The sequence below is a fragment of the Musa acuminata genome, chromosome BXJ3-1 (assembly GCF_036884655.1).
Source record: "Musa acuminata AAA Group cultivar baxijiao chromosome BXJ3-1, Cavendish_Baxijiao_AAA, whole genome shotgun sequence".
Taxonomy (NCBI): domain Eukaryota; kingdom Viridiplantae; phylum Streptophyta; class Magnoliopsida; order Zingiberales; family Musaceae; genus Musa; species Musa acuminata.
Window position 1 is genome coordinate 19000338 of NC_088349.1, and position 16312 is coordinate 19016649.

At 41.5% G+C, this 16312-nt stretch overlaps 1 protein-coding gene across 3 annotated transcripts; it reads left to right on the forward strand.

The window, feature by feature from the left end:
- Positions 1-303: 303 nt before the first annotated feature.
- On the forward strand, positions 304-16079 carry LOC135629725 (folate-biopterin transporter 1, chloroplastic-like). 3 transcript variants are annotated; one of them, XM_065137579.1, is made up of 9 exons: positions 304-598; positions 1242-1483; positions 1731-1795; positions 1866-2028; positions 2223-2371; positions 2454-2705; positions 5748-5916; positions 5988-6080; positions 15568-16079. In XM_065137579.1, exons 1-9 carry the CDS (start codon positions 445-447, stop codon positions 15859-15861), a joined length of 1581 nt encoding a protein of 526 aa, XP_064993651.1. In that variant the 5' UTR covers positions 304-444; the 3' UTR covers positions 15862-16079. The 3 variants fall into 3 exon arrangements, with proteins under 3 accessions (XP_064993651.1, XP_064993652.1, XP_064993653.1); XM_065137580.1 differs by having other exon boundaries at positions 1896-2028; XM_065137581.1 differs by having other exon boundaries at positions 305-598; positions 15599-15893.
- The last annotated feature ends 233 nt before the right edge of the window (positions 16080-16312 follow it).

Genomic DNA, 16312 nt, shown 5'->3' on the forward strand with positions numbered 1-16312 from the left:
TATAGTTTATATATTATAAATAATAATAATAATATTATTATTATAATAATGATGTGAATCAGCAATCATTTGATTGAAAATGATTGCACTTATAATGTGTGGGAGATGGAGATTAAGAGAGAATTTGAGGATAATTTAAAGAGTTATAAACTGTATTTAATTGTTTAAGTTGTGTATTGGTGTCTAAACTGATCTCCGATGTTTGATTTATTCATATAAGAACTATGTTTTTATTTAAGCTAATTTTATAAGGGTAGGCGTGGAGATTTCGGGTTGAAGAGGAATATATTCGTCATTTTGCGTAAAAGAAATGTATTGGTACGTTCCACAGCTTACGGTGAAGTCCTGCGTTTCTTCAATCGCCGCCCCTTTCCTTCGTCCTCGATCCCCCCTTCGGTTCTCCCTCCACTACCGCCCGCCGCCGCAGAAACGAAAGGCGGCGGCATGACGTCCCCCTCCGGCGCCACCCTGTCGCCTCTCCGCCGGAAGGACGGCGGCGAAGGTATCGGCGAAAGCCGCGACGAGGAGGAGGCCTCTCGGCGCCCGCTGGAGCCCGAAAGTGTCGGCATCGAGATGCCCGAATCCGACCGCAGGATCGGTGGGTTTGTTTCTTTGGCCGATTCCCTTCTCTGTTCCCGACCTGTCGGTGGCGATCCCACTAACCTTCGGTCAAACCCGCTGATTCCCCCTGCCCCAACATCTCGAATATTTATTTTCTGTAAATTTCTTTGATTAATTTCACCTAGGTAGTCCGAATTTTTCTGATTGTGGTGTCTGAACTCAGTTTGGGTGAAACCATTGACAAAGAGTTAAATCGCCCACCGGTTACGCAACAAATCTACAAAAGTAGGTCTTTTTCTTTGCTCCGGGCAAAATCTTTCTAGTAATTGTACCTATGATGGGGAGCAGATCGGGTTTTATCTGAGAAGTATCATCTGTGATTAGTTTTGTCTTCTTTTTGTCTCTCTGGGCAGATAATTCTTAACTGTTTTCAAATAGTTAATAACTTCTGTCTTCTCTGAAATGAACATGATGGAGTGATACATTTATTAGGATGACAGGTGATTTATGAATTTAACTTGGGTACTGATCCTGAGCTTCAGTTTGACATTATAGTCCTATGAGCTATAGGCATTTTTAAATGCTGAATGCTGAATGCCTTTCAGTTTGACATTATGTTATTCTTAAGCTTCTTATGGTCAAAACTATCCATGGTAAAAAAATCGATGTGCTTATTGTAGGTACTTCCGGATCAAGGAATCAGCTACTTTCTGGTGATGCTACAGGAGGGGCATATTTCTCCAATATAAATCTTATCCAGAGGAACAAGTCCAAGATTAGCAGCTTAACATGTTTTGGAGTGGATATGACCCCCGACAACTTTGCAGTTGCAATAGTGTATTTTGTGCAAGGAGTTTTAGGCCTTGCCAGGCTTGCTGTGAACTTTTACTTGAAGGACGATCTTCATCTTGACCCAGCAGAGGTCAGTCACCTTCTTTTTTAAAAAAATGTAATATATGTTGGTTCCAAATTCAAGTTTGGGTAGCATTCCTGTTTTCCTTCTCCTGTTTTCTTGGTTAATAGTTTATAATATAATTATCATTGTACATTTCCTTTCCATCTTGTGATTAGCAGATGTTGCTTAATTTAAATTTATGACTGATAACATGATATCCTATTTGGAAAGTAATCTTCACATAAACATTGACTCTTTTTTCCATCTGATTTAGACAGCGGTTGTGACAGGTCTGTCTTCTTTGCCATGGTTGATCAAACCTGTTTATGGTTTTATCAGGTTCGCGCATCTGTAGTATTCCTTTATCATCTTTTGCAATATGGTTGCTTAAATATTCATCTAATGGCAGTGACTCGTTCCCACTTTTTGGCTACCGAAGGAGATCATATCTTTTTCTGTCTGGGCTTCTTGGAGCACTTTCATGGAGCTTAATGGCTATGTTTGTCGACAGCAAATATAGTGCTGGACTTTGTATTCTTCTTGGATCTCTTTCAGTTGCCTTTTCTGATGTTGTAAGTGTTATAATTACTTTGGCACACTTAATCTATGAGTTGATCTCTTCTATTTACTATGCAAATTGATGTCAAGATGTATTAAAAAAATTATATTTATCTAGTTAATGAAACCTGCCATCCTGATAAGCTCTCCTAATTATTCTTTTTCATGCTTAGATGAGTGCTTTTGAAGTCTGAGACATGTATTATAGGTTGTTGATTCAATGGTTGTTGAAAGGGCTCGTGGTGAATCACAGAGCACATCAGGATCCCTTCAGTCTTTATGTTGGGGATCTTCAGCCTTTGGGGGGATTGTGAGTGCATATTTTAGTGGTTCACTTGTGAACAAATATGGTGTGAGGTTTGTTACAGCATCTGGAGTCTTGTCCTCTATATTAAAATTTTTGTAATTCTTTCTAATTTATCATTGTCGTGTATTGCAGATATGTTTTTGGCATTACTGCTTTTCTTCCATTGATGACATCAGCAGTTGCTATTCTTGTAAAAGAACATGCTTCGAATGCTACCAGAGGACATAATCTCTCAAGCACCAGTTCAGGCTTTCTAAAGAGCTCCAAGCAAAGTATTTTCCAGTTGTGGGCTGCCATTAAGCAGCCTGACATCTTTTTGCCGACATTATTCATTTTCCTGTGGCAGGCAACACCACATTCAGAGTCTGCCATGTTCTTCTTTATGTAGGTTTAAGAACATACACATTGCATTTCTGACCGATTTACACTAATTTCTTTCCATTTCATTTGAGATATGGTGCCTCTCATTTTATACTTTCTGATTAGGCATTTCTTGCAATAGTCTTATCTTGGGAAAGTCGCATTAAGTTCTTCATTACCATGATTTTTTTTCTTGTTCGATTGTGATTGCATAAAACTCACAACAAAAGGTAAGGATGTATGAATTGATCCATGTCCATTTTATGGCCATATATTATAAACATAAAAGTGCTAAAAATAAGTATTTATTGTTGTTGGGATAGTGGGTGAGATGTAATAGTTGTGATTGAAATTTTTATTGACACTTACACCCGAAAATATGTCTATCTTTGGCCACACTGCCACAATTCTGTTGAACTTTTTAAAATGATCTGATTGCAAGTTGGATTCTTTGATCATTAATGTGGTTTTACTTGATTAGATGGGTAGAAGTTCTGAGTCTTTTCAGGATTCTCTTTATTTGAGCTTTAAGCCTAGAATTGCTTTAATAAGTATCCATTACATCTCCTTTGTGATAAAATGCCCTTACTGAATCTTTTCTTTTTTGGGTAACCCCTGGAATCTGGATATCTAATCTGACAACCCAATTGCTTCTGTTTTGTAAAAATATTTCAGAAAACAAATATTTCAGAAAAATATTTCAGAAAATATATCTATCTTTGGCCACACTGCCACAATTCTGTTGAATTTTTTAAAATGATCTGATTGCAAGTTGGATTCTTTGATCATTATTGTGGTTTTACTTGATTAGATGGGTAGAAGTTCTGAGTCTTTTCAGGATTCTCTTTATTTGAGCTTTAAGCCTAGAATTGCTTTAATAAGTATCCATTACATCTCCTTTGTGATAAAATGCCCTTACTGAATCTTTTCTTTTTTGGGTAACCCCTGGATATCTAATCTGACAACCCAATTGCTTCTGTTTTGTAAAAATATTTCAGAAAACAAATGCTTGATCGTAAAAATCAACCGAAGTTTAATGTATTTCTATCCCCCAGACCATGTCAAACTTTAGAAAAACATATATAAAGCTCATGCCTCTTACAATTGTACATTACATATCAGAAGTATTAATTTATAAGGAAGTTTATGGCTTTGAGGATTATCTTTATGTCACATTTCAATATTTCAGCAAGCCACTTTAGATTCAAATACTATTACAGAGAAGTGTGAATCTGTAATTCAAAATTGATATGTAAACAAATTTGGATTTCCTACATTTTTCAAACTAAAAAGACGATCAAATGCATAAGACTCTTGCTAATGCTGGATATAGGGAGGTCCAATTTATGCAGTCTTACCCTTTTAAGCAAAGAGGTTGTTTTCATGACATGAACTTTGGTCATTTAAATTGTAAATGAACTATTTTACTGGGAATTTCTTGTAATAGATTTTTTTGACAGCAAAATGCGATAACGGATAACACTATTAATTTATGTTTGTTATGGATACAAAATGAGACTCGTAACTGTTTCATGTCACTGGAACCAAAAAGTCTATACTCTCAATATGCAAGAAATGTAGGATGAATTTCTTGAATTTAACAAAACAAGTGAAATGGAAATTGCTTTAGCTTTCTCACATGGGTATCCTTAGATTTGACTACTAGGTTCATTTGCACTTAGTTGGGATTTGTTGGTGGAGAATGAGTGTTATAAAATATTTACCCATTTGTTTCAGTTTTCAACTTAGTTTGAAGCTGACTTCTAAGTACATATGAGAACATAGTTTTTTTTTTTTTCCTATCCCATTTTGTCCAAGTTTTTTGATATATTTGTTTGATTAGATTTTGTGTTACCTAGGAAAAACGGCAACCTAGTGCACTAGGCTCCCACCAATGTGAAGTTTAGGAAGGGTCAATATACATGCATCCTAATTTAAATATTGGTCATGTAGGTGTCCCTTACTATGACGCTAAACCATGGTTTGCAATACCATACCGTACCGTTCAGTACGGGCAATATATACCGGTCCGATAAAAGGCTGGTACGGATGGTACATCGGTACAGTTTAGTGTATCATGTATCGGTATACTTGGTACAGCTTGGTATAGTTTGGTACATACCGTACTGACAGCTGATCGGTACATTGGTACAGTACGACATTCAGAACCTTGCACTAAACCTCTCCCAAAGATTCTGTGTTACTTGCAAGACAAACTACTGGTGTAGAGTGAACTTTTCTGGACATCATAATCCTACTGATACAAGACAACATGGCCCTCTTTCATGTAGACATCTAGCCTCGTGTGATCACACTCATTCATTATTGGGCACTCATAACTGCTAGTAAAATTTTTTATATTGATTGCAATTCTTCACATTGCAAATAAAAATCTGAGATAGATTACCTTGGTGCAATAAATCCATGTTTGTAGTTGTTTACATACACCTTTAGAACTTCATTACCTGAATCTGAAATTACAACAAGGAGATAAATTAGTATTGATATCTATGCCAAGGCTATTTAATCTGCATTCTCCATAGTGTAACCAAAACTTTTATGACGAAATCTAAGTGGAGAAGATGCATCTGTATCTACCTAGAACAACCATATGCTCTATTTTTATTTTTTTCTTTCCTCCTGCTCTTTGAATTGCATACACTTGAACTTGTTACACCAAATTTGTAGTGCCAACACTCATTTCGGTATGTAGTTATACCCTTGTAAGTTTCTGGTTTTGACCTATGATTGATTGTTAAATGCTCTTTGTCTAAAATACATACACTAGCAATATATGCAACCTGAGATCACATGTTGTGCCTGAATAATATCGTACTTAATCTAAGAACAAATTTGCACTTAATAGTCTTTGTAGCTTGCTGTTCCACTAGCAATGAAAAAGGCTCAGTGCCAGTCCTTTTCTTTTTCCAGTTTGAAGTGCTTATTGACCACTTGGTCTTCTTTACTCATGTATACTTGCTAGGTAGTTTGCATATTAAGCTCTTTATTTATATTCTGAGAACTAAACTTTTTGTGTTGTCCCTTTGCATCCATGCTTGGATTAAGAACAAATAAACTTCGATTTACTCCAGAATTTCTTGGCCGTGTCAAGCTTGTTACTTCTGTGGCATCCTTGGTCGGGGTTGCATTGTATAATTCGCTTCTAAAGAATGTTCCGCTAAGAAAAATCTTTCTTCTGACAACAATTTTTGGGTCAACCCTTGGGATGACGCAGGTGTGCATCATGTAATAACTTAGAATGTACAAAATTCAGTTTTCTCTCGAGTAACTTTGGTTATTTCACAGGTCTTTCTTGTCACTGGATTAAACCGACAGTTTGGTATTAGTGATGAATGGTTTTCCATCGGGGACTCTTTGATTATAACAGTTCTCAGTCAGGTTAGTGTGAACAACATGAACCATATATTTTACTTGATTGCAATCAATCAAAATACATGCTTATATTTGGTCAACTTTTTAATACCAACACCATGTGTAGAAAAAGTGAATGTGTGCAGGATACATAGATGAACTTTCTACCTGCAGAAAGTTAAAATCATGTTGTTCATGAATAAATTGGAATTACTCAAGTCCTTTGTTTTCTGGTTGTAGTTTGAGATCAATTTGTTTATCTTCTTACTTTATTGCAAGATTTGCCGTACCACAGCATACTGCTCGGTACAGGCAGTATATATCAGTCCGATAGAGGACCGATATGGGTGGTACATTGATACACCTCCATATACCATGTGTCGATGCGCTCTGTATGGTTCGATATAACTCTGTATGTACCCTATCGATAGCTGGTTGATACATTAGTACGGAACGATAATGACAACCATGCTTTATTATTCCTGCATCGACTAAACAGTAAGCTTATAACAGATGCATTTACATTTTTCTGTTGTCAGACAGCAATTTCACTGCCTGATTTACTCTCCCTAAACTTGAGTTGACTACCACATGTTTATTTATCAAGAGTCAACTCAAATCTGAGACTCATTCATGAATTGACCTCCTTGAATGGATCTGGGCCCAAAGGATCATGTGATCCTACAATCTGGATTGCAAGTTTGACTATGATGGTGTGATCTACGAAGATAATCTTTGAGATGTCGAACCATTCATCTACAAAAGCTTAAGCCCAAGAGGAAGACCTTAATTTTGGAGATGATAGCTCACACATTGATGCACAACTTCAAGAACTTTTGAGCGATGAGCCAAGTTGAAGATGAGAGAAGAAATCTGATAGTGATGCTCGTCTCTGCTCTTGTTTCAGCTGATGAAAATGTCTTTCAACTTCCTTTACATACTGTTCAAGACTCTTCTATGGCTCTAAAGAGGACTTTTTCTGAACTTGCCTTTCAGTTTTAGAGACACCAAAGACCACATGCTCCATCTCCTCACATGCCGAAGAACCCAAGTTTACCAAAAGTTGTTTTTCAAAATTATGCCTTTATCCCTCCATTTGTGGATTATTAAACTTACTGCTCCTTCACAATCTACAAATCGACCACTGCCCCAAGCTTAACAGCAACAACAACAACAGCCTTCATGGGGCTATGCCTTGGCCATGGAAAGTCTAAGGACGGGTTAGCCAATCGGTGGATGAAAAGGAGGCTTTATGCTCTCTGGATGATGAACTAGTAGATGATTAACCTCTTGAACCTCCAGATCCTCTTAACACTTCTACATCAGCTTTGTGACACTACAAATGGAGACTAGGACAATGTTAGGCCCTTGTGCATCCTCCTTTGAAGGCACAACAGGAGAGACGACATGCATGTTACAATCCTCAGGTGATTCTTTTGCTAATTGGAGATTTTTCTCAGTACCTTGACCAGCAGAACATGATGTTACACATTGTCAATTGCATATCCACTTTCCAAAAGTCACTGAGATTTTTTACAACTTGGTTCTTTCGTGTGGAATGATTTTTTAATTTTATAGGTATCTTGGATGCCAAAATGGTGACATTCATAGAGAAAGAAAAAAAAAGGCAAATCTCAAAAAAAAAATCAGTACTGGTACCATGCGGTAAGCTTGCCTCCCAGTTAAGTTTGATATCAATCTACATGCCCACAGTAAGACCAGTGCAATGAACTTATTGGGTGGTACAGCCAATATCAGACCAAACTGAGTGAAAAATCACCTGGCCACCAATGTATACCTCCTTGTACTGATCAAGGAAAGCAGTATTTTAAACCTCAGATGAGACCATAACTATTGCTACTTTATTATCACTAGTGGTAGATGCTGCAGGCATGGTTTCAAAGCTTGCCTGTGGCAGACCATACGGATCAGTATTTATAGGTGTAATACTCGGTACTGGTATAATACCATTCTATGATTAGATCGGCTGCCTCTTTAGCCCCCTTGGGAGTCCAAACATGATCCGCTTCTTTTACGAGATTTCCCACCACTACAACTCATTGAACCTCCTGTATAGCATCTTTAGGACGAGAGACATAGTTTTACTTTCATTACAATGAGAAACAGATTATTGGATATTAATGTAATAGCTAAATAAATGTCCTGTTGGTGTTAGGCTATGAGGAGCCCAAGGAGGGAGAGTTTATAGATCTATATGAAAATGAAGTTAACTTGTGTGATATTGTGGTGGAAGAAGAACCACCACCTGTTGAAGTTTCGACGTTCCAGTTGTTGAGAGATACTTAATGCCATCTCCATCAGTTCTTAAACATAAAACGATGGGATTTACTTCCCATGTCAAAAGCAACTTGTTTTCATATCGGTAGACACTGATCAACATATTCTTTATTGCAACTAATGTGGCAAAAAGAGTAAACACATTATTTGGAGAGACAAGAGAAAGCATGTGCAAGAGGCTAAAATAAAGGTCTTGTGAGCCCCTCTGAGACGTTGCAACTTGAGTTTTAAAAGCTTGTGCTCTCTATTTTTTTTCTATATTCCTCTCCTCTTCTTTCTCTTCTTGGAGTGAATTTGGTGGCAAGAAAGGATTCATGTAGCCAGTCCTAGATAGTTTAGATTTTTTGTTGATTAGCAAAAACAAAAGATAAAAATTAAGTTGTGCCTCCAGGTTTTATGGTTGTGATTTTTTTTGTCCTTTCTATGTTATAAGCAAAAGGTTCAAGATGCTACAGTCAGTGGTGCATCACATTTCTAGACTATGTAATCACTGGACTGAACACATCGAGAATTTCAAAATCATTCATCATCATCTTTCAATGAGTAGAATACAACAAAGATGTGAATAACACAGTTTAACTTTTACCTGTTGTTTTGCTCTATTTTAATGTAATATCAATTTAACAGAACATGGAAAAACATGGTGGTGCACTTTTGTTATTGCTTTGAATCTATAGTACATTTCAATGGAACACCATATTGTCACGAACTTAGCTGGAATTGCCTAAGTCGTGAGGCACCCTTGCGGCAAAGTCACGAACTTAGCTAAAGTTGCCTAAGTCGTGAAGCACCCTTGCGCCAACTCCTCGAACTTAGCTGGGATTGCCTAAGTCACGAGGCGCCCTTGCGACATATGCGTCCGCAAAGGTTCAGCCTAGTTGCAACCTCGTACAGGTCCCGAAAGACCTGTAAAACAGAAAGTTGATTAGATTGAAAATGGGTGACGGACAAGTCCTGACGTCTCGCGAAGAGGGAAGCTTTATAAGCAATTCAATAAGCACCATGAGTGCAAGAGAGAAAAGAGAGGAAGGAGAAAACAAGGACTTTAGAAGGTAGAACGAACAGTTGCAAGTCCACAAACAACTGCTCACCGGGTGCTGGGCGCGAAGGCAAGTTCCCATCAAGTTAACGTGCAAACATATGAAGATTGTTCACAACGCTCGATAATATACTAAAGCCCCATCCAACCCTATGCCACCTGGGGGGTTTCAGGGTGCGGGGATGGCTGACGTTTTGGGTGCAGCTGCGGTTTGCAGAAAACAAGCCGTGGCACGCGAAAACGGAGCCATTTTGGGGCAGTTCGACCTGGCGCGGCGAGCGGTCGCACTGTAGCGCTACGAACTGTTGTTGCTTACATTTTCCAAACAAAAACACACAAAACCAAGGCAAAACATGTTGGTATGTCTCTGTACAAGCATGCAAAAGCGACGAACGGTTCGTTGAACAAAGTTGTTCCATGTGCGCAATGACCATTCGTGATATTCTCCCCTGCTTAAACTGTTGACGCCCTCGTCGACGCTTGTTAATAGTTGTTGATGATTGCTTCCTCATGTCATAGGGCGTGTTCGGGCTCCTAGCTGGCTTCAGTTCGAGGAAGCTTTTGCCACTTCACCAAGTACTCGATCTGCTCTGCTCCATTGGGTAGCTTTATCTTGCGATCCGCTAAAATGGTTTCAACTCGCTTCTTGTAGGAGGCTCTGGTGGGGGGTAGTCGAGTTAGAACACTTCGGGAAGCATCTTGCGGATCTGAATGGTAGGCTTTCAAGTTGCTGGCGTGAAAAACATTATGAATTTGGAGCCATACCGGCAGCTGCAACTTGTAGGAGATGTTGCCCACCCTACTGATAATTGGGAAGGGCCCTTCATTCTTGCACACCAATCTTTTGTTTACTTTGTTCCTATAGAATTAGAGTGATGCTGGTTGAAGCTTTACCAACACCAAATCGCCGACTTTGAACGCTTGTGGTCGCCTTCCCAAGTCTGTCCACTTCTTCATCTTTTTGGCCGCCTTCTCCAAGTAATTCCGTACAATATCTGCATTTCGGTGCCCATTCTTTTGCAAAATGATATGCTGACGGACTACTCCCAGTATACCCGATAGCCAGTGTGTGAGGAGTCGACGATTGTTGTCCTATAATGATCTCGAAGGGGCTTTTGTTGGACGCAGAGTTCTATTGCAAGTTGTAGGAGAATTGGGCTATGTCCAACAGCTTCACCCAATCTCGTTGGTTGGCACTCACGTAGTGCCGAAGATATTGTTCAAAGAACGAGTTTATCCTTTCGGTTTGACAATCCTTCTGGAGGTGGAGGCTTGTGGAGAAGTATAACTTAGACCCCAGCAATTTGAATAGCTCGGTCCAGAATCATCCTAGGAACCGAGCATCTCGATCACTGATGATATTGTGCGGGACTCCCAAATACTTTACCACATTCTTCATCATCAACTTGGTCACCTTCTCCGCTGAACAGTGTAGGGGTGTAACAATGAAAGTTGCGTACTTTGAAAATCGATCGACCACCACGAGTATCGATCCGAGTCCCCCTACTGCCAGCAAGCTTGTTATGAAGTCCAAGGAAATGCTCACCTATGGCCTTTCTAGTACGGGCAACGGCTCCAAAAGTCCCACCGGCTTCCGCTACTTCACCTTGTCTTGTTGGCAAGTGAGGCACGTTCGAACATATTCCTCCACATCAGTCCCTATCTTCGGCCAGTAGAAGGCCCTCTCCACGAGAGCCAAGGTTCTGTGAATACCCGGATATCCAGCCCAAAGGGAATCGTGACACTCTCTTAAGAGTTCACGCCTCAAATTGTCCACTCGAGAAACGTAAACTATATTCCCTTTTGTGTAAATGAGTCCCTCCTGGACCCAAAATCATCGTGCCTTGCCTTCTTTGATGAGCTACATCAAGGTTACTGTCTGGGGATCAATATACAGTCTATCCCGGATCCTGGAAAGGAAGTTGGAGTGCAACTGACTTGCTTGGCCTCTGCCCTCTAACTGTATGGCATTCACTCGCTCCACTTTCCAGCTCAATGCATCGGTCACGACATTTGCTTTTCCGGGCTTGTACTCCATTGCCATATCAAACTCGACCAGGAAGTCCTGCCATCGTGCTTGCTTTGGGGAGAGTTTCTGAGTTTGGAAATAGCTCAAAGAGATGTTTTCTGTCCTCAACACAAATCATGATCCGAGAAGGTAGTACCGCCAAACTCGTAGACAATGGACCACCGCTGTCATTTCTTTCTTGTGCATCGGATTTCGCCGCTCAGTCTCGTTGAGCTTGCGGCTCTCGTAGGCCACCGTGTGACCCTCTTGCATGAGTACTCCCCCAATAGCGAAATCTGAAGCATCTGTGTGGACTTCGAAGGGCTCCCCATAGTCCGGCAATTTGAGCACCGGTTCTTCCAATATAGCAGCCTTTAGATCTTTGAATGTAGCTTCACATTTGTCGGACCATCTCCAAGGTTGCTTCTTCTTCAGCAACTCCGTCAGTGGAGTTGCGCACTTTGAATACCCAGCTATGAAGCGCCGATAGTAGTTGACAAAACCAAGGAAGGATCTCAGCTTCGACATCTTCTTTGGAGTTTGCCATTCCGCAACAACTTGCACCTTTGATTTGTCTATCCGAATAGAACCATCACCAATTCGATGTCCCGAGAATAAAATCTCCGTCTGAGTAAAACAACACTTATCCATTTTCACAAACAAAGTGTTCTCCTTGAGAACCTTGAAAATTGTCCGAAGGTGCTCGACATACTCCTCGAGCGTTTGGTTGTAGGCGACGATATCGTCCAAGTAGATGACCACAAACTTATCTAAATACTCCTTGAATAGTTGGTTCATAAGAGTGCAGAACGTGGCTAGAGCATTGGTTAAGCCGAAAGGCATCACCAAGAACTCAAACGTTCCGTACCTGGTCACGCAAGCAGTCTTTGCTTCATCGCCTTCAGCAATGCGCACCTGCCAGTACCCCGACCAGAGGTCGAGTTTAAAGAAATACTTTGCTTTACTCAATTGGTCAAATAAGTCCGCGATGAGCGGGATAAGATACTTGTTCTTCACCGTCACTTTGTTGAGGGCTCGATAATCGACACATAGTCGGAGTCTTCCATCTTGTTTCTTTTGGAAGAGAACTGGAGCTCCGAATGATGCTTTGGAACTGCGAATGAGACCATCGCTTAGCAGTTCATCTAATTGCTTTCTGAGCTCTGCCAGCTCTGGAGGGGACATGCGGTAGGGTGGTCTCAATGGAGGCTTCACTCTTGGCTCCAGCTCGATATGATGATCCACGCCTCTACGTGGCAGCAGAGTCTTCGGCAACTCGGGTGGTATAACGTCTGTGAACTCCTTCAGAACGTTCGCCACCACAACAGGTTCATGAATGGCTTCCTCATCGAGTGGCTTTAGCTTCACAGCAGCCATGAATGTTAATTCGCCTTTTCGTACCCCTTTCGTCAGTTATAATGTTGATATTTGTTGGGGGTCCCTAGTCCTCTCTGAGAGACGGGAACCACACAGAGGTCGTCACCTCTCATCATACATAGGGAGTTTAGGAACGGCATTGGCACCAACTTCGTCACGTGCATAAACTCCATTCCAAGAATCACTTGGAAGACGTCCAATAGCACCGCCATCATGTTCATGCTCCCGCTCCATGTTCCGATCTTGATGGGGACTCCCTTTGCTAGCCCGGAGATCCGCTTGGCCTCCGAGTTCACCGCCTTCATCCGACTTGGGTTCTTCTCCAAGATCAGCCCAAGTCGCTTTGCTTCTCAATCAACAATAAAGTTGTGGGTAGCGCCCGTGTCCACCATTGCATGGGTTGTTTGGTCATTGAGCTTAATGTCCACGTACATCAGCTCGCTACTCCCTGCTTTCAATGGCTTTGCCTTCATGTTCTCCCCCGCTTGACCTCGTAATGCATTCAACAAACGCATTGCTCCTATTCGGGGACCTTGTGACTCCTTATCGTTGCTACTGGATTCTGAATTGCTTGAACTGAAGGCGACAGCTTTGCCCTTGTCTGATTTCGGGGGGTGGATTGAAGTTGTTAAAGCATTGAGTGTATGTTTCTATTGGCACTCTCTCACTATGTGCGGCCCTCCACACAAGAAACATCCGCTAGGTTTTGAGGCCTTGCCTTTTGAGCTTGGCCCTTTATGAGAACTCTTCTTCCTTTGTTCGCCCTCGGGCTCTATCCCTCAAGAATATTTTGGGAGGCGGTTTCCTGAAGATTGTTTCCTTTTTCCCGAGTCCTCCGAGGAAACAAAGTCGATGAGCCTTTCTATGGCCGCAATTGCCCCGATCACATCGGTGACATTCCTTCGATGCAGTTCTTGTTGAGCCCACGGTTTTAGGCCATCGAGGAAGCTGAACAGCTTATCCTTCTCGAACATGTCCTGTATGTTTATCATCAGTACAGAAAATTGCTTCATGTAGTCTCGGATGGAAGTACTTCGGCGGAGTTGTCTCAACTTCCTCCTTGCGACGAACTCTGTGTTCTCGGGTAGGAACTGAGTTCTCAACTCCCGCTTCAATTCCTCCCATGTGTCCACTCGACACCGACTTTGTTGGATCTCCTCCCAACGGGTTTGCCACCAAAGTTTTGCATCCCCATTCAGATACATGGTTGTTATTGAAATTTTGGTATCTTCAGAATCGGGCCTTGTAGCTCGAAAGTATTGTTCCATGTCAAACAAGAAATTCTCGAGCTCTTTTGCGTTCCTAGCACCTCCATAGCAATGAGGCTCAAGTGCCCTCAGGTTTTGTGGCGACACAACGCGGGTGTTGCTCCCTCTCGCATTTAGTGCCCTTGTGAGTGCTATAACTCTGGAAGTGAGTTCCACCACGACTTCGTGCAAATGTTGCATAGAGTCTTTGGTATCGTCCGTTGGTCAATCGACTAGGGTCTCAACCTTGTCGATTCGGGATTCAGCTTCTTCTTGCGAGCTCTCTACCCTAAGAAGCCTTCGTTAGCCTTGGAAGAGTTCCTCCAAGCTCGCTTCAAGAACATCCAAGCGGGTTTTCGCCGCTGTGAGTCTCTCCTTATGGCTCTTCTTCCCAGTTGGCGTGCCAGATTGTGCCTCCACTCGCGGAAAGTAGCCAATTTCTCACTCATCATGTTCGCTGCTACAATCCTCCAAAGCGGCTCCAATGACATGAGAGCGAGTTTGCACTTGCAGCCCACCTGCCGCTGCTTAGGACAAAGGTTCGGCTTGCCCCGCCTTGCTCGATTCGCCACGATGCTTGGCCATGGCGAGACTGCGAAGTTTCTTCGCTACTTGTTCGAATTGCTTGCCTGCTTTGATACCACAATGTCACGGACTTAGTTGGAATTGCCTAAGTCGTGAGGCACCCTTGCGGCAAAGTCACGAACTTAGCTGAAGTTGCCTAAGTCGTGAAGCACCCTTGCGCCAACTCCTCGGACTTAGCTAGGATTGCCTAAGTCATGAGGCGTGTTTGCGACATATGCGTCCGCAAAGGTTCAGGCCTCGAAGGACCTATAAAACAGAAAGTTGATTAGATTAAAAACGAGCGACGGACAAGTCCTGACATCTTGCGAAGAGGGAAGCTTTACAAGCAATTCAACAAGCACTTTGAGTGCAAGAGAGAAAAGAGAGGAAGGAGAAAACAAGGACTTTAGAAGGTAGAACGAATAGTTGCAAGTCCACAAACAATTGCTCACCGGGTGCCGGTTCCGAAGGCAAGTTTCCGTCAAGTTAACGTGCGAACTTGTGAAGATTGTTCAACGCCCGACAATATACCGAAGCCCCATCTAGCCCTGTGCCACCTAGGGGGTTTCAGGGTGCTGAGATAGCTGACGTTTTGGGTGCAGCTGCGGTTTGCAGAAAACAAGCCGTGACACGCGAAAACGGAGCCATTTTGGGGCAATTCGGCCCGGCGCGGCAAGCGGTCGCACTGCAGCGCTGCAAACTATCGTTGCTTATATTTTTCAAGCAAAAACACACAAAACCAAGGCAAAATATGCTGTTATGTCTCTGTACAAGCATACAAAAGCGACGAACGATTCGTTGAACGACGTTATTGCTGGTGTGCAATGACCGTTCGTGACAGTATGGTGGTGAGAACTACCTGTTCCTTCGCTCCAAATCTGTATTACTTTTTAAGATATTAATCCCTTTGCTGTTCTGAATGTGGTTAATTTCCTAATTTTTTCACATCAAGTATAATTGAGATCTTGATCTGTGACGCAGGCTTCATTCATGCCTGTTCTGGTCTTAGCAGCAAGATTATGCCCATCTGGAGTCGAAGCCACACTGTTTGCTACTCTGATGTCCATCTCCAATGCAGGCAGTGTCACTGGAGGTCTCATAGGTGCCGGTGTCACTCATCTTCTCGGTGTCACAAAAGACAGCTTCAAAAACTTAGCTCTGTTGATCATAATTTGCAATCTCAGCTCACTGCTGCCTTTGCCGCTCATTGGGCTACTTCCTGACGAGAAAGAAGAATCAAAAAATGTGGATATCGAACAAGCAAAATTGAATTGAGAATTCCATAAATGTTGAACACCTTTCTTCCAGTTGTGAAAGATCAGATTCATGCAATAGCTAACACATACAGTGCCCCTGCTTTATCCTATGTTCAAGGCTTTTGTACGTATTGAAGAAAGGAAATCTCATCCTTCAGAGACTTCTTGTATTATTTTCCTTTCAGGTAGTGTTTCCATGCTTTTTGGAAGCAAAAAAATTTTCTTGTTGATTTTTTATGCTTCTGTATTGCTTGATATTCTGGTATTTTGCTACAGTTATTCAATAATTTTTAAAAAATATATAAACAAATTATTCATCCTCCAATATGTGAAGGAACATGTTGGAATAATAGTAAATTTGAAGTAATATGTTGAACAAAAGTCATGTGTGGGAGGATTGGATAGATAGTCATCAATTCAAAGAAATATTAAATAGTCAATCAAATGGTCAGCACAATAGATAGTCATCA